The following is a 22,233-nucleotide window of genomic DNA, read 5'->3' on the forward strand; positions in this document are numbered from 1 at the left end:
CCTTCCCATTGACACCTGGGCCTGGCCTTCCCTCTCTGCCTTCTGGCTTCTCTCTAATGTGGCTTTGGTTTGGCCACGGAAGCTAAGATACCTTTGTTCTTGAGCAAAAGATTCTGGAAGATGGAGTTTTCCTACACACACACACACACACACACACACACACACGCATGCGCACGCGCACGCTCCTGACCTGAGGAGGCTCCCTAGTAGAGAAGCACACACTCTAAGGAACAATTATTAGCCACTATGGCAAAATTGCTTTCCCGGGAGGAAAAGTCAGCACCATAGCAGCAGGTGGTTACCGTTTGGGTGTAGTGAAAGGAGCCTGAGCCGAGACAGGAAAGGTAAAGTGTCCCCTCTGGGCCCAGGGGCAGGGAGAAGAGAGGCAGCCAAGGCCTTCGGCTCTAAGTATTGAAATGTTCTCAGGGCTGGAGCTCGGGGGTTGCTTACTGTGGGGCAGGTGCCTGCAACTCCTTTCCGGGTGCTAATCGAAGGGTCGTGCCACTGGGTTGCACAACCAGTGGGCAGTCTAGATTTGCAAATAGGATTCCACAGCTGTGAAGCAGTTTGCTCTGCCCCTTCTTCAGAAGGACAGGGCCTCTGTGGTTCTCTCAGCTGTCCAGACAAGCCAGTGAGGATTGGCCAGAGGCTCTATGACCCACCAAAGCCGGGGGCCTAGCCGTGGCCAGCAGCCTGAGTATCCAGAAGTCCATGCTCCATGAAAGAGCTCACAGGCTTCGTCCTCTTAGGGGAGAGAAGACCAGGAGGAACCATGGCCCAAACCTAGCAGGGGCAGAGGTGCTGGGGGGAGCAGGAAAACCACCGGAAGAATCCCAAGAAGTCAACTGTGGGGGCAGGAGGACAGGCCCCAAGTCTGAGAATGTGAGAAGCTGGCTGTGGGGCATCTGGGTGCACAGAGGGGGTGCTCGGCAGGAAATGCAGCTGAGCTGCTAAATGAGGAGAGGGAGGAAGCAAGAAAGTCCTGACAGGGAGGAGAAGCTGAGAGTCAGAAGCCAAAAGGAAGGGTTCAGTTCACCATTAGAGGTGTTTGGGGCTGAAGGGGGGCTTGAGTCAATCTTTAGTGAGGAGACCCTCTGGGGAGAGTTCTTGGGACAGAGGGTCCCCTCAAGGTAAGGGGACAGGGTGGGGTTAGCCCTGATTCCCAGCTGGAGGTGGGGCGTTCCCAGCCTCCAGTGACAACACATTTGTATTACATTTCATCCTCACAACCGTGAGATGGACCATTATTGTCCCCATTTCACAGATGAGAAAAATCAAACCTTAGGACTCTTGTCACTAATGCAAGGCCACACCGCCTATTCACTTGGAGAGCCAGGCTGTGACTTCACACCACCTGACTCCAAATCTGTCTGCTCTAGGAGCCAACTCCCAACACCCACTCGCCTTTTTCTGCCTTCCTCCATGACCCTCATTTCCTGACTGCCCTTTTTGCCTGCAGCGAGGGGGTCAACTAGGGTCCTAGGGACCAGGGACCCACCGTTAGTTATTCGATACCCAGGCGCTAGGCCCACCCCGAGGAGCAGAGCCCGCATGGGCACGGAGGGCTTTGAGGGAGGAGGAACTGAGCTGAGGAGTCGGTGTGGGATTTAGGGCGGGGCTGGGCCAAACCCGGCGACCGCGGGGCGGCGACTTCAGCACCTTGGAGAGCGCGCGCGGGAAGGCGGAGCTCGCGGGGCAGGAGGCGGGGCGCACGAGACCCCGGCACGGAACCCGGGGGCGCGCGCGGTGGCGCTCGCGCCAGTCCCGAGAGCGCTGCGCGGTCTGGAACTGCGCCCTTCCCTGCGCAGGTGCGCCCGCCTCTCCCTCCCCAGCCCGATACCCGCGGCGGCGGCCTCTCGCCGCGCCCCCGCCTCCTTCCCTTCCGCCGCCGCCGCCGCCGCCGCCGCCGCCGCCGCCGCCGCCGCCTCCGCGCCGCGCTCCGCCCGGATGGCCAGGGCTGTGCGGGAGAATGGCGGAGCGAGAGAGCGGCGGCCTGGGCGGGGGGGCCGCGTCCCCGCCTGCCGCCTCCCCGTTCCTGGGGCTACACATCGCGTCGCCGCCCAATTTCAGGTGAGAAACTCCGGCCGCCGCGCCCCGCCCTTCGGCCAGGATTGACCTGCCCGGGCTCCCCCACCCCCGCGCCCCCAGCTCACACACACCAGACCCCGGAACGAGAGGGCGGCGTGGGGATGGGGTCTCTTCCCGAGACAGAGCCCCCAGAGCCCCCCCTCAGCCTCAGGTGCAGACTGATGGCCGCTGCATATCCGTGGTGCGGCTGCCTCCGCCATTCCGTGTCCTAGGCGAGGAGATCGTGAGCTGGAATTGGAGGAGTGGGCGCGGAGGCCGCCTTCTCCCCGACGTTGGGCTGCGGCGAGGCCTGGCGTGTGCGTTGAGATCCCGGAGGAGGCAGGCCGTCTGGGGCTTTGCCTGTGCCCAGTCAGAAGGCTTCTGAATAGAGATGGGAGCAGGCCGGGGTGCCCCGCGGGTCCCAGTTTCTTGGGGCGACCGACAGCCTTGGTGCAAGAAGGAGGGAGTCGTAGGCCGCTCCCCGAGTCCTGCCTGGCCAGAGGGGCCCAACTCCCAGGCCTGGCGTGGCCAGGACCCTCCGTGGACTGGGGCAAGCCCTGACCTGGTCAGGTGTGTGCAGGTGCAGAAGGCCCGGCCCCAACCCCGAGATCCTAGGCCCGGCTGTGGGAGAGAGGGAGTCTAGTTTGGAGCGCCCAGGAGTAGCCAGGGGTATTGGTGGGATGGTTCCTGCTGGGGTAGCTACCCAGGACCCTGATCTGAGCTCCTCCTGCACCTCTCTCCCTGCCCCCATCTGGTGTTAGGCACTTGGGAGGTGGAGTTCAGAGAAGTGGCAGAGGGTGTTGCGGGAGAAGGGGTGAACGTCCCTCCCTCCTAAGCCGGCCGGTTGGAGATGAGGAAGAGGAGGGTGTCACTGCTCCAGAGCCTCCGAGAAAGAGGCCTAGACATTCCCCATTGTTTCCCCAGCTAATGAGCTGGCGCCTTCCCTTCTGCGGCCCCCACCCCAGCCAGGCCCCAGCTGGGCTCTGGCGCCAGCCCCTCTTCAGACCAAGGGGTTGCTGGCTCCCCGGCTCTCAGGTGGGCGGGGACCCCTGGGAATCTCTAATGGCATCATCAGGATTAGAAACCTCCCCCAAGGCCCTGAGCTGAGCTGGAAGAGACCAGAGGGAGGGGACCAGATGGAGGAGACCAAGCCTGAAGGCTCCAGGGCCGGGGGGCTTTGGGGTTAGTGCCTCAGAGTAACGGGGCTGAGGTCTGAGACTGACCCCACTGACATGAAACACACCGCCTCGACGCAAACGCTGCCTCCCTTCCAGGAGACCCCTCTGTAGTGGGAGAGCATCGAGCTTAGACAGGCCTGGCTTCAAATCCTAGCTCTACCACTTTCTAGCTGTGTGACCTGGGAAGCTTCTTGTCTTTTCTGAATCCCATCTGTTAGGTGAGCTAATTAATATTGATTCCTTAATGTGCATCAAGTCGGCGCTCAACAAGTGTCAGCCCTCCACGCCAGCGGGCATTTAGATAGCTCATTACGGCTCAAAGCGTGTTCCCTGTGCTGGCTCAGGTCACCCTCACAACCACCCTGGGCATGGGTATGGGCCTGCCCATTTTGTAGATGAGGAGACTGAGGCTCAGGAAGGCAGGGGGGCTTGCCCGAGGACCCCAAGGGAGTCAGAGCCTGAGGCTGCACTGGAACCGGGGTCTGCATGTTCATTCCACTCTACCTCCAGGCCCTGCCTCTGGCCCAGAGGACAGCTTGGCCTCCCGTACCGGCTACCCCATCCCCAGGTGACAGTGCTTTCCGTTCCGCCCCACCCCTGGCAGGCAGGTTACCATGGACGCCTTAGGGAGAGGAGCTGACGAGGCGGGCCAGCCAGTGAGTGTGTCCATCCCTGGGCCCGGTGGGCGAGAGTGGCAGTACGCCAAGGCTGAGGCGTGGGCCCGCCCTCCGGGACACCTCGGCCTGGCCGCGTGTGGGAATAATAAGGGCAGTGTCTCCGGCCCCTCAGGGCCCGCCCCGCCGGCTCTCCGTCCCGCCTCTCACAGTTCTCAGACCCGCTGGTGTAACCCCTGGCGGGGACCGCTCTCCTGTGGCTCTGGCCTGGGTTTCAATCCTGGCTCGGTCCTCTTAGCCGCGTGCCAGGAGTGGGTGCTGAACGGCCTGAGTCTCTGTTTCTCCTCCACGACGCCGACTTTGGCCCCTGCTCAGGGCGGTCCTAAGACTTGGATGAGACAACACATGCTGAGTGTTTTAAGGGCTGTGAAGAGCTGCATTCACGTAGGGCTGTTCTTATTGGTGTTATTGTGCATGTGTGTGTGTGCGCGCGCGTGTGCCCCCAGCACCACTGTCAGCTTCCAGAAGGCAAAAGGAGTCAATACCTAAACTTTGGTTGGCCCAATGCCCAGCACAGAGTAGGTGCCCAATAATGCCTTAGTGGTTTCTTATTTAATTCAAGATAAAATTGGAGAATTCAGAGGAGAACAGTGCACACTGTCAGAGAATAACGCTGTAAACGCCGCCGCCGCTTTGGGAGGCCCTCACTTTGCCCAGCTGCCAATCCAAGCACTTTCTGTGCAAGAGCATCTAGTCCTGCCCAGAACCACGTAAACAGAGTGTTACTGTTATCCCCACTTTGCAGATGAAGAAACTGAGGCATGAAGAGGTTAGATAAGTGGCAGAGCTGGGGTTTGAACGCAGTCTGAGTTCAGAGCCACCCTGGAAAGAGAGAGCCTGGAGTAAAAACAACGGAGGAGAATTTGTGGAGGGGGACGCATGGTGTGGATTTGGGAGGGTGGCGAGCGTTTGTTCGTTGATAGTTGATTTAAATAAACATGTCCTTTTTTTTTTTTTCCTGATTATAGAAATGCTCCAACCAGTTACTAGTAGTTACCTTTGGCTCTTGTGTCGGGGGAGGGATTTTCACTTACTTCACAGACTTCTTTGACTTCTTATTTTTACCACATGCATAGGTTACTTCTGTAACTTACAAAATAATAAAAGAAAATTGAACATGAAAGTGATACATGTTCATTTTAAGGAAATTCTGTGAGAGAATTTAGAAACTTAGCAACGGATGCCTTGAGCTGGGTGGTGGGACGTAGGAGGGGGACAGTGGGACAGCCCACATGGGAGGCTCGTGGGGAGTAAAGTGAGCGGCTGCCCTGGGTGTGTGGAAGGGGAGCGCGGATGAGAAGGACCTTAAAGGTCAGCTCGTCCAGCCCATCCTCCTCCCCTTTTACTTAAAAGGAGACAGAGAGGGTGAGTGGCTTCCCGAGAACACACAGCAAGTTGCAGCAGAGCTGGGGCAGCACCGGGGCCTCAGGACTCCTTGCGTGGCGGTGGTGTTCTTGCCTCCACACTGCCTGGGGGGTGAGAGACAAGGGCCCTCCCTACGCATCTCTTCACAAGGTGCTATGCACTCAGCTGTTCCTTCGTTCATTCAACAAGTACTTGTGGGAATTCCCTGGCCGTCCAGTGGTTAGGACTCCGTGCTCTCACTGCCGAGGGCCTGGGTTCAATCCCTGGTCAGGGAACTAAAATCCCATAAGCCGTGCAGCACAGCCCCCAAAAAAACCTACAAGTGCTTGCACTTTGCCAGGCTCACTGAGACATTCCAGAGCCACTGACAGGGGCCTGGCCCGTCGTGCAGACGTGTGGTCAGTGTAGTCAGACAGACAGACAAGGCCTTACCAGACAGGCGGTAGGTGTGCTGTGACTCGGGTCAGGGGCCTGGAGGAGCCCTGGGTCAGGGAAGGGTCAGCTCAGCCCAGGCCTGGTGGGGGAGTGAGCGTCACCCAAGAGGAGGAAAGGTGAAGAGGGAAGGAGCGGCCCAGGCGGAGGGCTCAAGGCAGGAGCGAGCCAGCAGGGTGTGTGACGCCCGGTCTGGCACAAGTGCGGAGAGAGGGCATGCAGGAACGCGAAGGTCGTGTTGGGACCCTGGCCTGTCCACCTGTAAGCAGGGGCAGCCAGCAGAGGTCCAGGGAATGACGGCATCAGATGGTATCTCGGAGACTTCTCTGGTGGTGCAGTGGTCAAGAATCCCCCTGCCAAAGCAGGGGACACGGGTTTGAGCCCTGGTCCGGGAAGATCCCACATGCCACGGAGCAACTAAGCCTGTGCGCCACAACTACTGAGCCTGCGCTCTAGAGCCCGCGGGCCACAACTACTGAGCCCGTGCGCCACAACTACTGAAGCCCACGTGCCTAGAGCCCATGCTCCGCGACAAAGAGAAGCCACCTCAATGAGAAACCCATGCACCGCAACGAAGAGTAGCCCCCGCTCACCGCAACTAGAGAAAGCCCACGCGCAGCAACAAGGAACCAGTGCAGCCAAAAATAAATTAATTAAACTAAAGATGGTATCTCAGCTGCCAGGTAGAGAGTGGACAGGGAGGCTGGGAGACTGCTGGGAGACTGGCCATTCTGTGGGTGAGGAGGAGGAACAGGGGAGGATGTAAGGGAGATTCAGAGGGTAGATTAACCCACTTTTGAGGGACCTGGTGTGAGGGGGGAGGAGAGACAGGAGTCCAGGATGATGCTAGGTCCCGAGGGAGGGGGTGCCTTGCAGGAGATGAGAGGTTTGACGGGCAGGGTGGTGAAGTCACTCGGAGGCCTGCTGAATCTGAGCTTGGTGATCACTGGGGGAGCCAATTGGAGGGTTCAAGCAGGCAGCTGGTTTGGGGTCTGGAGCTCAAAGGAGAGGATGGGGCTGGGGCTAAAGACCCTGGGAGTCTCCACTTAGTGTGTGATGGCCTGAAGCCTCAGGGAGAGCGTCACACCCAGAGAGACAGAGCGAAGGGTGAGGCCGGGAGCCAGCCACGTTTTGGGGCGGGGGGGATGAAGAGCTGCGGCTGCCGGGGCCGCTGCGCCCCAGCCCCAGGTCCTGGGCAGTGCCCCGGCCAGCTGCGATGAACCTCCAGTGCAGGGACAGAACGTGGACTCGCCTCACACAGCCGGCTGTGGCCAGGGCAGGATTTCAACCCCCCTTCTTGGAAGTCAGAGCCTTAAATTTGGTTTCTGGATTCCTGGGGCCCCAGTGGATCCCACAGATTGGTTCCCTGGCCCCGTCCCCACTCCAGAGGCTCTTGCCCATCCTGGGTGCCGTCTTTGACCCCTGACCCTGCTCTTGGATTCGTTCAGGGAATCTCTAGGAGCGTCGACCGTGGGCCTTGCCTCATCCGGTGCCAGATGCTCTCTTGGAACACACAGGGCCTGGGTCAACCAGCACTGCCTCTAATAGGCATTTATTTAGTGCCTACAGGGTACAGGGCCTTGGGTCTCATGCCCTCAGGAAACCCAGCTCTGTGAGGGGCCAGAGCCAGGCCCGGGAGGCGGCTGGTGGGAGGTGTGACCCAGCGAGGACTAGGAGAGAAGACCCCCCAGATCCCACCACGTCTCACAGCCGTGTTTTGTCAGTGTTTCTTCCTGCGTGTGAATCATCATGTGGAGCCATAAGGTGACACGTTCTGTCTTCTGCTCATTGTATTAGTTGCCATTTTCTACATTAATACACAGACTTTATTTATTTAATTTATTTATTTGGCTGTGTCGGGTCTTAGTTGTGACGTGCGGGCTCAGTAGGTGCGGCGCACAGGCTTAGTTGCCCCGCGGCATGTGGGATCTTAGTTCCCCAACCAGGGATGGAACCCACGTCCCCTGCATTGGAAGGCGGATTCTTAACCACTGGACCACCAGGGAAGTCCCAGTACACAGACTTTATAACGTTCATCCCAAAGGAGAGTTATACTCCCTCTGCTGTTTGCCGTTACCAGGACACACATCCTTGTGTATAAAGGTCTTTCCCTGGGTGGGATTATTTTCTCAGGATAGTTTCCTGAAAGTCGAGTCACCAGATCCCAGGGTTCTTGCTCCATATCAACACCACGGTTGAGACACATGATAACCCCAAGTAAGGGTTTTCTCCTGAGACTTGTTTCTTGGGTTGGTTTCAGTTTTCAGTGAAGATGACCTCAGTGTGGACACAGTTGAGAAGGGAATTCCAGACCAGAGGAACAAACCCGGCCTGACCCCAAGGTCCACCCAGAGCTGGGGGTGGGATGGAGAGAGGGCTCTGAGGACGACGCTGGGCCTGGCTCGCCCCCATTCCAGCCAGTGCCACCTTCCCCGAGGCCTCCACATCCCACCCCAGACTCTGATGCAGGTGGGGGGCGGGGACACAGGAAGTTGAGTTGAAAGGGGAACTGACATAAAGATTTCCAAGGGGGAAATCTAGAAAGACCTGGGGACACCAGTGGTTCATTCATTCAACAACGTTCATTAAGTACCTGTCGTATCAGGCACCACCCACTGTTGGTCAAGAGAGACACGATCCCGCCCTCAGGGATGGACTGCCTCTAAGGGGAGCCCACCACTGGTTGCAGAGCCCAAATGTAAAATTACAGTGACTCAGGACACCGGCAAGAGGGACCCAGCCCATAGCAGGGCTCTTCGTCCTGATCAGGGAGGTGAGAGGAGGCTTTGTTAAGGGAGCCTAGAGAGTTGGCGGTGGGGGGGGGGGGCAATGATCTAGGCCAGAGGGGAAGGGAGGGGCCACAGGTGAGAATTTTGGCCCCTTTCCCTAAGGGTTGGGGGGAAGCTGTTAGGATTCTGAGCTGGGGAGGGGTGACAAGACCAGATTTGCATTTCAAATGTTGGTTTTGGTGGCCCCTCGGAGAATGGCCTGTAGGGGAGCCTGAGGGAAGTGGGGAAGCTGCTTAGAGTAGGGCAGCCTGAGCACGTGTCTGAGAGCCCACTGGGCAGCTCTGCTCAGCACTCAGAAGGCAGCAGAGAGACAGGCTGGACCTTTGGACCACAGATGCCCCCTGTCATGAGAGGGGCCCGTGGGACACCATGGCCAGGACCCAAGGTCACTCAGCTGGCATCCTTACCTCACTCCAGGAGAGCCAGGAACAGGAAGACAAAAATGGCCTCTGAGCAACCAGATGCCTGGCTCTGATTGGCCTTGCTCAGCTAAAGCCTCAGCACTTTACCACTTAACCCTCACTTCGCATGCATTTCTAACTCCACCTACTACTGGGTTGAAACAGCAGGTTAGAAAGAGCTGCTCTAGGTGGAACGAGGCGAACAGGGAGATGTGACAGCACGTGGCAAGGGAAAAGGCCATGACATGAACATCAAAACACCAGAGGCTTATCTGTTCATTTAGGGGAGCTCGGCTCAGGGAAGAGGAGCCTGAGGATGGCATGTTCAGAATGCAGTGAGGAGCCAGCTTGGCCAGAGGAAGGGACTGGGGCACCGGAGTGGGAGGCGACGAGGTGAACACGGAAGAGGGGGCCTGGAATATAAAGATAGACGCCAAAGGTCAGGGAGGTCTCCAGAGACCAAACCCATGACATCGAGTCACCAAATGCTAATATGGAGAGACCTCAGGAACCATCTCACCGGAATGGGCAAGCAGGTCTGATTGATCAGCAACGGCTGCCTCCAAAGGGCTGGGGTCTCCAGATCTAGAGGTGGCCTCGTGGTGCTCAGGGCTCAGGTCTCCATGGGGAAGGTGGATCAGTGGGTTCAGGAGGGATCCTTCCTTCCTTCCTTCCTCCCTCCCTCCCTCCCTCCCTCCCTCCCTTCCTTCCTTCCTTCCCCTCCTCCCTCTTCCCTTCCATCTTTTCCTTCCTCCCCATAGTTGCCCTCCTTGAGCTTGGAGGGACCAAGGGTCTGTTTAGCTTTCCCTCCATGAAGGGTATCCCAGGGCTTCGGCTGAGAGACCCAGAACACCTGGTGTCTGGAAAAGCAGGAGGAAAGGGCAGGGCTAGGGCTGGGACTGGGGCTGGGGGTTGGGAGGTGGGGGGAGTATGACTTGCAAAGGGGACTTCATAATCAGTAAAGCCCCTTGATCCTTGTTTGTGACCTCCTCACATCACCTTGCAATTCACAAACACTCCACTCAGTTAAATTTACCAGCACCCAGATATGGGGAGGGCTCATTTTATATATGGGGAAACTGCAGACTTATGGCATCTTAAGTCTGAGCCTTAGTGCTCCTCATCTGTAAAATGGACAGAATAAAAACCCTCTTCCAAGGCTGGAGTGAGGATGAAGGGAGATGCAGAGCATAAAGAAGGTTGGTGGCCAGGGCACAGCAGCCGCTCAGCAGATGGGGCGGCTGCTTCTCATAAGCGAAGGAATCAGGATTTGATCTCAGGCCTCCTGCCTCTGAGCCTGATATGGCAGCCATTCTACCATCTTGCCTGGCTTATGAGAAAAAAATAAGATTAAGGAGCTCCCTTAACCCACCCCACCAGAGCCAGGGATCAAGTGCAGGCTTTTTTTTTTTTTTTTCTTGGCTGTGCCACGCTTGCATGTGGGATCTTAATTCCCCAACCAGGGATCGAACCCATGCCCCCTGCAGTGGAAACTCAGAGTCCTAACTGCTGGACCACCAGGGAAGTCCCAAGTGCAGGCTTTTGAGCCCCAGCCCAGTGCTCTTTCCACCACTGCCCTCAGTTAACCTCATTCCTCATCTGTAGAGGCTGATAACAACTGTCCCTGCCTGCCCCCAGACCTGCTGTCCCAGGAAGTGGGAATATCAGGTGATGCTGAGATCAGGTGTGTAGCGATGAGCTGAGAAGCCCCAGCCCAGGTCCAAGCCAGACCCTGAAGAGACTCTGCCCTGAACACTTCGGTTTGAGAGGAGCCGGTGGGGGCTGAGGTTGTCCTTGACGGACATCTAGCAGACACGCACTGGGTGCCTGGTGTATGCAAGATGACCTCACCAGCTCTGCCCTCCAGACCTCACTGGGAGGGAGGGGACCTTTATTCACCACCAGCTGGGTGCAGGGTGGGAGCAGGGTGTGAGCTCCATCTACCTTTGGAGCCTCCTGGGAGGGGAGGGAGGGCGTCTGATGCAGGCCTCGTCCTGTCTGCTCCCCAACACTGCCTCGCCTCCACGCAGAGGGTGACGCCAATCACAAGCAAGGGGAATGACAGGGGACCAGTGAGTGCTGCCCGGAGGGCTGTAAGGCACTGACACAGGGGGCCAGGAAGGCTTCCTGGAGGAGCAGGCTTAACTGAGCCTTCTACCAGCAAGCACAGGTTGAGAGCCTGCCACGTGCTCCATCCAAGTGATGGGTTAGACACTGGGGAGGCGGGTGCAAGAGGCAGGCAGTCATGCACGGAGCTGCAGATCTTGAATGCCAAGCCAAGGAGTCGGCCACTAGCAGGGAATCTTGGAGGGTTTTGAGTGGGGGGCGAAAGCGTGGCATTTCGGACAGCTCCGCCTGATAGTGGCGGGTGGGGTGGGACGGTGCTGGCATGGGGAAACTGAGGCAGGCAGGCCAGTGCGGAGGTCTGGGACTGCAGAGGCAGGAGCTAGACCAGGCTGGGCAGTGAGGACGAGGAGATGCAGATGTGTGCAGAGGTCACCGGCAGAGCAGGGGGCGTCTGAGGGCACCTCTGGGTTAGACACCCAGTGGTCCTGCAGCTGCCTGGTGCTGACTGAGTCCCAGGAGTGACTTCTCTGTGACTGGCCAGGCAGCCAGTGTGTATATTAACCATTTGCTTAGTGCCTGCCACTGGGTTCTCATCCCAGGGCCAGAGATGCCGCCCTGTGCCAGACTGAGCAGGGCTGCTCTGGCTTCTGGGCTGGGCTGTCCTCCCCACCCTCCCCCAGCCCTGGGAACCTACCACCCTCGGGCTCCAGGTCAGGAGAGGCCTTAAAGAGCACAATGTCCATCCAGCTCCCTCCCACCTCCTCCCCTGCTGTTTCTCCAGGGACCTTCCAGCTTCCGCTTATGCCACCCCCACCCCGCAGTGCCAGGAGGCTCATTAGCTCCCAAGCTGCCCTTCCTGCCCTGCTGTGAGAGGTATCCACATATGATCTGGCCTTAGCCCTGGCTGTGGCGCCTCCGGTTCCCGTAGGCACTTCCTGGATGGGTACTGAAGGATGGAGCCCTGGGGAGGGGGCACCCAGGTGGGCAATAGAGGCAGCCCAGACCCACCCCAGGCAGCACTGTGTGAAGGCCGCCTGGGCCCACAGAAACCTCCCTGATGAGGTATGGGGGTGAGCGAATAGCTGTGCGGATGGGGCGTCCATTTGTGGAGGATTTTGGAAGCCCCTCCATCTCCCTACCAGGAGCCCTAATTGTGGTGCTGGCCCTTTAAAGCAGATCAGGGGCTGGCTTTTGGGGGGAGACATCCCAGATTTCTGCCATCTGCTTACAAGCCTGGGCCAGGGAGGGGGGCCACCCCAGCCCCCGACAGGGGCATTGGAAGGGCAGGTGGAGCCGTGGCATCGATTGCAGTAACCTGATCCCGCGGGGGAGGGGGGCGGGGGGAGGCTGACGGCAGCGGCAGCGCGAAGGGCCAGGGGAGGAAGCTGCCTGCAGCTGAGGGCTGTCTGGGAAGAGCTGGGACCGGGGCCGGGTCGGCAGCCGCTGCCTCTTCTTCCAGCCCATCTATTTTTAATGAGCTCCCCAGCCTTCTGCAGCGGGCTGGACTCAGAAAGGCAGGCCCAGGCGGTGGAGGCCCGAGGCCCCAGCCCTGCCCCGAGCCCTGGCACCTCCACCCTTCTGGGCATGAGAGGGCGGCCCTGGGGCCCCGCAGCCCCCCAGCCGGGCTGGGCTCTCCATGCAGCTGGTGCTGAAGATGGATTCCAGCCCAGACAATGACAGCTGGTTGGAGGATCAATGGGAGCGCTGGTAGGGGTGTGGGGACCGGTGTGGGGGAGGGGAAGTACTGGGGCAGCTCCATTGAGCTCCGGGTGTCCGTTTGGTCTGGTTGAGGTGAGAGGCAGAGGGTGTGGCCTCCTAGGATCCCCCTGGGGCTGAGCCCACCACCTCTCCTGGGTGACCTTGGACTAGTGGGTCTCCATTCTCTATGCCTCCGTCTCTTGGTCTTACTGAAGAAAAGACTCAGAATTCTCCCCAACTTCATTAGCAGAATTTTCCCAATGTCCCACCCACACCAAACCGGGCAGGGTCCCCGGGGCTGGGGCTGAGCAGGTGAGGGGACCAGCAGGCAGGCGCCTCAGGGGCTGGCACAGCCCTGCAGTCTGGGGTTGGGGCCCGGGGTTGGCCTGGGCGGAGAGGGTTCTAACACAGCCAGGTAGAGTTCCCTCGCTGAAGTGCTTTGATCTGCCTCCTGTGTTCAGGACACCTCCAGCTGTCCCTGCCCCCAGCTGGGCAGCCTCCTGTTCGGGGCCCACGTGCCAGGCAAGAGGATTTTGTGTTCGAATTGATGAGACCAAGAACACAGAACAGGGGCATGGTCTCTCCTAGAAGAGGCTGAAACTAGACTGACACCAGACTCCCCTGCACTTGCTCCCAGGGCTCACGAGGCGTGGGACTTCCTGGGCTGGGGACCTGGAGCACTTCTCGGAGGCTGGGGACATGGAGCACTCCTCGGAGGCTGGGGTGGGGCCTCTGCCAGCACCTTGGGTTTTGTCACTGCCGTGCACAGGGAGCCCCCCTCCAGGCATCCCTTGGAGTCTCTTCTCAACTCTCTGCCTCTTCCATGGGTGAACTGGCCTTGGCACCTGCCTTGACCCTGAGAGCTGTTTCTCTGGCAGAGCCAAGGCTCTGACCAGCTGGGCCTCCTAGGCATGGCCTCCTGATTGGCAGCAGGGTGGACAACTCCCAGCTGGGAAAGCTGGGGTAACCTGGAGCCTCCCCTGCCACGGCCACCCTAGGAGGCCTGCCTTTTGACATGAGCCCAAAACTCTTTCCCTGCCTGTTCAGTACCCCTTGCACTGGCACAGGTGGATCCCAGGTCCCATCCTCTGGGGGTTGTGATCTGCCTTCGAGGGGCTGCCCCTTGGAAGAGGTACTAGGGAGGCATCAGGGGGCCTCGACCCGCTGGCAGCAATCCCCTGAGTGGTAACTTTGGCTTCTTGTCCCCACCAGGCTCACCCATGACATCAGCCTAGAGGAGTTTGAGGATGAAGACCTCTCCGAGATCACCGATGAGTGTGGCATCAGCCTGCAGTGCAAAGACACCCTGTCCTTACGGGTAAGGGTGGGCTCTCGGGAGCCCCTGAGTGGGGTGGCAGGATGGGTAGGGACGGGACTGAAGGTGTCCCCATATCTAGAGGGGCTTTCAGGGTCTGTGTGGCACCCTCATTAAATGAAATAACATGCAGGAAACATCCAGTACAATGCTTGGCACATCTTGAGTGCTCAGATTCTTAATTTATTATTTATTTATTTATTTTGCCAGGGGCTAAGGCAGGAGATAGCTCCTTCAACTGCCCACAAGAAGGGAGAGAGCGGGAAGTCTTGAGGCCTAGGACAGCAGCAGTTAGGGCCAGAATTAAGGGAAGCCTCAGGACTACCCTAAATCCTTTCCAAAGCTGCCTTGGCAGAGGGCCTGAGGCAGAGCAGGGTGGAGTCTGGTGGAATCTACAGTGCTTTGGGGCAGGAAAAAGAGCCAGGACACTCCCTTGGCTACCATTGCACCAAACACACCACACAGCCTCGAAGACCCTCTCTGGCCCACCGTCCTAAAGGTCCCTCTAGAAGGTTAATCCAGCATTGCTGCTGCTTTGGGCCCCATGGCTTTGTCATAGGACAGATGGCTCTCTCGGCTCCCAAAGTTCTGAATCCTGCCAGGAGGTCCCCAGCATCTGGAGAGACTGAGTCAGATAAGGATCCCCCTATGTCTTTTTTCTTTTTTTAATTGGAGTATGATTGCTTTACAATGTTGTGTTAGTTTCTGCTGTGCAATGAAGTGAATCGGCTATATGTGTACCTATATCCCCTCCCTCTTGGGCCTCCCTCCCACCTCCCCCCGCCCCACCCCAGGAAGAAGGGGCCGCTAGCCAGGAGACAGAAGGCAAGTGCGTAGCTAGGTTGCAGAGCCCAGAGCTTCTCTCAGCCCCTGGGAGGGTGGGTAGCCGAAGTAGACATGGTGTTGGGAGAATGGTTAGCAAAGGAGAGCTGCTGTGTGAGCTGGGATGGGGTGCCTCTATGTTGACCTCCTTTTGCCCCCAGAGATTCTGTAAGTTCTGCCAGGCAAGAGGAAACCAAGGGGTGGGGCTAACCCTCCAGTACCCTGTACTCCAACCCGCCACCCTCTGGCCAGGCCAGGAAGGGCTGGAGGCAGAGGCCACTGACTCTGGACTAACATAGCTTTTCGAAGGTCATACCCCTGTTCCGGACTCCCACTTGCACAAGCAGAGCCTTGGAGAGGGTGGTCCTTGCAACGAGCAGGACCCTGAGGCAGTACTAGCTCGGGGCATACCCTGTGGGGCCTTAGACAAGCTCCAGGGGGCCATCAAGTACTCTTGCCAGTGAGTCCTCACCTCTCTGGGAAGCGGGGAGACAGTTAACTGGTGGGGGAATTGAAGAGTCAGAGGATCTGTCCAAGGTGCCAGGGAGTTAATGGCAGAGCTGGAACTAGAACGGGGGGCTCTGAACGGGGCTCTTAAAGTTAGACTGGCCTGAGAGAAAACCTCAGGTTGGAGGGGTCTCAGCCTGAGGACCGAGGAAGGTGGGGATGCCACTGCCTCGTCCAGGTGCCTGCCACTTGCTCCTCCCCCTCAGCATCCCTCTTCCAGTCGCGCTCAGGTCCTCCTGTCCTCACTGAGGCCCTCCTGGCTGAGACTGTTTCCTCAGTTTTCCTCCCTGCCCCCTTCAAAACCCCGTCCCCATCCCTTGTGGGGCCCGAACTCCTCGGCGACCCTGCGTCCCCATGGCAACAGCGGTGACCTCACTCTGGGCTCGGCTTACTACCCGGGTGAGGTCACTGGCCGTTGCCAAGGGAACGGGAGGGTGCAAAGAGTCGGGAAGGGGGGACCTTGGGGAGGGGAGAAGTGTGGAGTGCAAAAGGCGCCGCCTGACGTGGGGAGGAGGCGGCCTCACGCATCCTCGAAGGCGCGGGAGGGCACAGCCCTCGCGCGGGGCTCCTGCTCCGCTTCTTCTGTCCCCCTCTTTGCGGCCGCGGAATGGACTCGCCCGCGCGGGGGGCGGTGCGCGGCGGCCTTGGCCCCGCCCCTTCCCCGCCTCCTGACGCCCCTCTGTCCGCGCCGAGCAGCCCCCACGCGCCGGGCTGCTGTCTGGGGGCAGCGGCGGCGGCGGCGGCGGCGGCGGCGGGGGGAGCCGGCTGCAGGCCGAGATGCTGCAGATGGACTTGATCGACGCGGCGGGGGACACTCCCGGCGCTGAGGACGACGAAGAGGAGGACGAGGAGGAGCGTGCGGCGCGGCGGCCGGGAGCGGACCCGCCTGAGGCGGAGCCCCGCCAGGAGACAGCGCCCCGCGGCCAGGGTCAGGGCCAGGGCCCGGGCGGCGGGGACACGTACCGGCCCAAGCGGCCCACCACGCTCAACCTCTTCCCGCAGGTGCCGCGGTCTCAGGTGAGGAGCCAGCGGCTTGGGGGCGGGGCTTAGGGGGCGGTGCCCCGGGGCAGGGCCCCGGGAGGTCTTCGGGGCGCCGGGCGTCTCAGGGTCCAGGCCCGGACGGGCCGGGGGGCAGGAGGGGCTGCGGGAGAGTCACTTGCCAGTCCGGAGGAGGGAGAAGTCTCGGGCCTGCTGACAGCTTCCGTAGCTTCCCAAGGGGGAGGTCCCTGGGGAGGTGGTCGCTGAGGGCAAGTGGAGTCTGTCCTAAGTGAGAGGGGCCGAGCGGGGCTGGCTGGGTTTGGAGCCTTGAGAGGAGAGGCTGAAGGAATGAAAGGGCTGAGAGGGGTAGTGGAAGGATGCGGGTGAAGAGAGAAGTAGGGAAGTAAGAGAACAGGGCTTCGAGGGGTTGCAAGGGTATGGGGTTCCCGGTGAAGGTGGGGCAGAAGCGGGGCCTGAAGAAAAAGGCATGTGAAGTGGTCGGGTCAGGGGAAAGTCATGGGAAATTTTGAAGCGCTAGGGATGGGGACCAGCAGCCAGTTTGAAATGTGGGCAGCTGGGGATTCCCAGAAGGCAGGGAAGAGAAATGGGAGGTGGAGCTGCTTGGCTGAGTTGGGGGCCTAGGGCCCCTGGACTGGGTGGCTGGATGCCAAGGAGGGTTGAATAGGGTCGGGGAGAGCCGGCCGCGGCCCATTGTCTTCCAGGCCCAGTCTGGAGAGGTACAGAGGAGCGGCTCAGGGAGCTGGGGCTGCTGGTGGAGGGTGCAGGGGCTGCAGGGAAAGGATTGGTCCCTTTCCCAGGATCCTCTCGGGTGGGTTTTGGCAGCCAGACTCATGCATGCGAGAGCCTGTGAGGGTGTCCTCAGGGGAGGGGGCTAAGTTGTGTGCAGGGAGCCTTGTATGTAGGCATCGTGGAGAGGGGTCCCAGGGGGCTGAGAATGTGGGGTGGGTGGCCCTGATATCCAGGAAGGAGGCCTCTGACAACTACATCTGTCACTCCTCTGTCACGTGCTCTTGGGGGGGGTGGGGAAACCATGTTCTGGATTCGTCGTTTGTATGATTCATCCCAGTCCCCCAAGCCAGGGGAGCTGCTGGGGAGAGCCTTCCTCCTGGCTCTCCTAGAATGTCCCTGCCCCTTCCCTAGGCCATAGCTTCCTGAGCTCCAGGGGAGTTGGGCTGGAAGTGGGCATCTTCCTTGTAAACCCTCCATGTCTGAGGCTGGGGGTCTGGCTCTGTCCCTGGATGCCTCTTGCTTCTCCCCCCCTCCCCCACTCACCACCATTCACGTTGGCCATCACCACCTTTGTTGAGGCTGATGAGAGCATCTCCATGAGGGTTGGCCAGCTTCCCTGAGCCAAGGGGTGGTCTGTCTCGCACCAATAGCCTTGGCTGGGAGGGCTGTGACTTGCCACCCCTTCCGCCTGCTCCAGAGGGTTGGGGGTGAGGCCCTTGGCAAGTGTTAGGGGGTTGGGGGAGCAGCAAATGGCCTAGGGATGGCCTGATGGGGGCAGGGCCAGGGCCTCCCTGTGCCGGGCACTGTTGAGCGCTGCTGTCACAAGGGCCTTTTGTTCCCTGCACAGGACACACTGAATAATAATTCCCTGGGCAAGAAGCACAGTTGGCAGGATCGGGTGTCAAGATCATCCTCACCACTGAAGACAGGTAAGTTGCGACCCTTTCCCTTACCTGGACCTCCACGTGCCCTCAGTCCCCACTGCAGAGAGCAAACCAGCAGTCTCCAGCCTGCTGGGTAGAGGTGAACTGCCTGTCCCACAGGCCTGAGCAGGCCCAGCCGCTGTCGGCTGTGGCTGGAGTGAGAGGACTGGCCCCAGAGCCTGCCGTAGGCCTGCTGCCCCTGAGGCTCTATCTTGGTGTCTGTGTCCACATGCTGAGTGGAGGGAGCAGGTAGCCTCGGAGTCAGGGGCGAGGCACCTGCCTTCAGCACTGCCCTGCCTGCTCTCCAGGGGAGCAGACACCTCCACATGAGCACATCTGCCTGAGCGATGAGCTGCCGCCCCCAGGCAGCCCCGCCCCCACCAAGGATCGAGGCACCTCCACCGACAGCCCTTGCCGCCGAAGCGCTGCCACCCAGATGGCACCTCCCGGTGGCCCCCCTGCTGCCCCACCGGCTGGCCGGGGCCATTCGCATCGAGACCGCATCCACTACCAGGCGGACGTGCGGCTGGAGGCCACCGAGGAGATCTACCTGACACCAGTGCAGAGGCCCCCAGACCCTGCAGAGCCCAACTCCGCCTTCCTGCCGCCAGCTGAGAGCCGGATGTCGGTCAGCTCCGACCCAGACCCTGCCACTTACCCGGCAACTGCAGGGCGGCCACACCCCTCCATCAGCGAGGAGGACGAGGGCTTCGACTGCTTGTCGTCCCCGGAGCGGGCCGAGCCGCCAGGTGGAGGATGGCGGGGGAGCCTGGGCGAGCCGCCGCCGCCTCCACGGGCCTCGCTGAGCTCGGACACCAGCGCCCTGTCCTACGACTCGGTCAAGTATACGCTGGTGGTGGATGAGCACGCACAGCTGGAGCTGGTGAGCCTGCGGCCATGCTTCGGTGACTACAGCGACGAGAGCGACTCGGCCACCGTCTACGACAACTGCGCCTCTGCCTCCTCCCCCTACGAGTCGGCCATTGGGGAGGAGTACGAGGAGGCCCCCCGGCCTCGGCCCCCTGCCTGCCTCTCTGAGGACTCCACGCCCGATGAACCCGATGTCCACTTCTCCAAGAAGTTCCTGAACGTCTTCATGAGTGGCCGCTCTCGCTCCTCCAGTAAGTCGGCAGCAGGGAGCTGTGTGGGGATGGGGGTGAGGGTGTCCCCGGGAGGTGGCCTCAGGTCCGTCTGGTTCAAGGCACTAGGACTGAGCACTCTACCTGCCCCGCAAGCCTCAACCAGAGCTGGGACCACCCTCTCCTAGCCCGTCCCCCTCATCTACAGGTGCAGAGTCCTTCGGGCTCTTCTCCTGCGTCATCAATGGAGAGGAGCAGGAGCAGACCCACCGGGCCATATTCAGGTGAGAGCCCCAGGGCTGGGCTGGCCAGGCAGCAGCCGGGGCCAAACCCTCCCTGCCTCTGCCGTCCCCCCCGGGCCTAAACCCAGCCCCACCACTCAGCCCCAGGTGGACAGTGTCCACCCTCTAGAACTCAAAGAGTTCAGGGACGGAATGGATGATTTCGGAGCAATGTGTTGTGCTGCCCAGAGCCCAGGACTGAGCACCTAATCTGGCCAGGGCAGGGGCCCAGGAGGGTGCCCAAGAGAGACACCTGACCACACACAAAACCCACTACCTCTCACCCTCTTCCATGTGGAAATACTCACGTCCTGTGACCTCTCACAGTTTATCAGTGGCCCTGGTCACTTGCTCCCTTGGCTGCGAGTTCCTCCATGGCAGATGCATGTCTGATTGACCTTGGCCTCCCCCCAAACCCCAGGAGTGACAGGCACATGGGACGCTGTGCAAATGTTTACTGAACCAGCGATGCCGACGCAACCCCCGACCCCAGAGCAGGGTGAGGAGTAGATGGCTGGCTGGAGGGGCCTGGGTGGTGAATTCCTCACAGGCCCTTGTTGGAGACAGGTTTGTGCCTCGACATGAAGACGAACTTGAGCTGGAAGTGGATGACCCTCTGCTGGTGGAGTTGCAGGCTGAGGACTACTGGTATGAGGCCTACAACATGCGCACGGGTGCCCGGGGCATCTTTCCTGCCTACTACGCCATCGAGGTCACCAAGGAGCCTGAACATATGGCAGGTAGTGTTCCTTCCCCCCACCTGGTGCCACTGGGCACCCCGTCTGCCCTGCCCCCATTTGCTGCTGGGCAAACCTGTGCTCCAGATCTCTACCACCCAGGGTGGGGGGGCCGGGCAGCGGTGACTTCAGGTCCATTTCACAATCGAGAAAAGTGAGGCCCAGCCAAATCGGGGCAGCCCTGGGTGGTGCATTCTGTGCTGGGTCTGCCACTTCTCACTCCACACTTGCTTTCCAGCCCTGACCAAAAACAGCGACTGGGTGGACCAGTTCCGGGTGAAGTTCCTGGGCTCAGTCCAGGTTCCCTATCACAAGGGCAATGACGTCCTTTGTGCCGCTATGCAAAAGGTACCTGCTCCGCTGGGGAGGGTGCCCACCCCTGGCCCGGTCCCCATCCTCTCCTGGGGAGAGGGCCACCCAGCACCTGATGTTCCCATCCCTCACCCACAGATTGCCACCACCCGCCGGCTCACCGTGCACTTTAACCCGCCCTCCAGCTGCGTCCTAGAGATCAGCATGCGGGGCGTGAAGATAGGCGTCAAGGCTGATGACTCCCAGGAGGCCAAGGTGACTGCCCCGGCCTGGCCCCGCTCTCCCGCCAGACCTCCAACCTGTGCCCCTGCAGGCTGATGACCACCCTCTTCTCTCCTCCCTCCTGCAGGGGAATAAATGTAGCCACTTTTTCCAGTTAAAAAACATCTCTTTCTGCGGATACCATCCAAAGAACAACAAGTAAGAACACGATGGGGAAGAGGTCAAGGCGTGGGTGGTGGTTCAGGGCGTGGGTCCATGCGTGTGCCTGAGGGTTCTGAGCCCCCGTCCTGCCCAGACAGACTGCTGTCCTCCCACAGGTATTTTGGGTTCATCACCAAGCACCCTGCCGACCACCGGTTTGCCTGCCATGTCTTTGTGTCTGAAGAATCCACCAAAGCCCTGGCAGAATCCGTGGGGTACGTGTGTGTGTCCTGCCAAGCACCCAGCCCTGTGGCCAGCCCCGGTCTCAGGCCCCGAGCACGTTCCTCATGCTCGGCAGCATTCCTCAGTCCTCCCCGGCGCTCTGCGCAGCGTCCTTGGGCCACAGTGGCCTGGAGAGAGGGCTGGGTGGTCTTGAGGTCCAAACTTCTTAGTTGCTGGGCCCTTTCTTCAGCTGAAATCTCACTCAGGAAACACTGTGTGCAGAGAACAGAGCCGAGCAGCTCTGGCTGGGGGAGGCGCAGCCCCATCCGGGTACCCCGAGGCTCCTGTGTGAAAACCCTGGGTGGAGATCCTGTTCCTCCCCAGTCATTCTGGTGTGTCTGCCTGCCTCCTAGGAGAGCGTTCCAGCAGTTCTACAAGCAGTTCGTGGAGTACACCTGCCCCACAGAAGATATCTACCTGGAGTAGCAGCGCTGCCTCGCCCTCTGCATCCCCTGGGCCCTGGGGCCGGCGCCAGGACGGCTGGCTGCTGACAGGACATGGCACTGCTTGAGGAGGGGCACCTGCCACTACCAGAGGATGGGGAAGTGGGGGGCTGTTGGCCGAGGGTGGGGGAGGGTGGGGGTTATGGGGAGAGGCAAATGCAGTTTATCGTAATATATGGGATCAGATTCATCTATGGAGGACGGAGTGGGCTGCCCAGGGATTGGGAGGGAGTGGGGCTGGGGGGTGGTATTAAGCCTCTGGCCAGGAAGGGTGCCCATCCTCGGAGCGGAGGGTTCTGTCCTATCTTGGGCCTCCGGCCATTGGCTCCCACCTCGACAAAGCTCATGCCACCTGCGAGTGCCCACCCCACCCCCGCCCCCAGCTCCCAAGCCCAACCGAAGGGCCCTGAGCTCAGGCTGAACCCAGCCACCTCCCGAGGACTTTGCAGCAAGGAGAACGGCAGCAGGTGGGAGTGCAGTCCCTGTCCCCAGCCCTGTCACTTGTGTGGCCTCTGGATGGCTCCTACCACCAGCCTCACCGGCATGCCCGCCCCTGGCAGGGGTGCGGCCTCACAGGGAGGGAGAGCGCCGCAGCGGGGCCCCGCCTCAGCAGGAAAAGGAGGCTTCCGCCCCGGCCCGGGCCAGCCAGGCCCCTTGGCTGCTTCAGCAGTAGCCCCATCTCGGTCCTGTTATGCTGGCCACAACTATTAAAGTGCCATTTCCTGTCGGGACCACAGTGGGTCTCATCTGCCTGTCTACTTGGATCCCCT

At 60.2% G+C, this 22,233-nt stretch overlaps 1 protein-coding gene across 1 annotated transcript; it reads left to right on the top strand.

Moving 5' to 3' along the window:
- The first annotated feature begins 1,766 nt into the window (after positions 1-1,766).
- Positions 1,767-22,199, top strand: MAPK8IP1 (mitogen-activated protein kinase 8 interacting protein 1). The gene is made up of 12 exons (XM_036862467.1): positions 1,767-2,070; positions 13,884-13,989; positions 16,012-16,332; positions 17,891-17,972; positions 18,275-19,087; positions 19,254-19,329; positions 19,894-20,066; positions 20,302-20,411; positions 20,514-20,630; positions 20,725-20,795; positions 20,915-21,013; positions 21,374-22,199. Exons 1-12 carry the CDS (start codon positions 1,970-1,972, stop codon positions 21,444-21,446), a joined length of 2,142 nt encoding a protein of 713 aa, XP_036718362.1. The 5' UTR covers positions 1,767-1,969; the 3' UTR covers positions 21,447-22,199.
- The last annotated feature ends 34 nt before the right edge of the window (positions 22,200-22,233 follow it).

Source organism: Balaenoptera musculus, chromosome 8 (genome assembly GCF_009873245.2).
Source record: "Balaenoptera musculus isolate JJ_BM4_2016_0621 chromosome 8, mBalMus1.pri.v3, whole genome shotgun sequence".
Classification (NCBI taxonomy): Eukaryota; Metazoa; Chordata; class Mammalia; order Artiodactyla; family Balaenopteridae; genus Balaenoptera; species Balaenoptera musculus.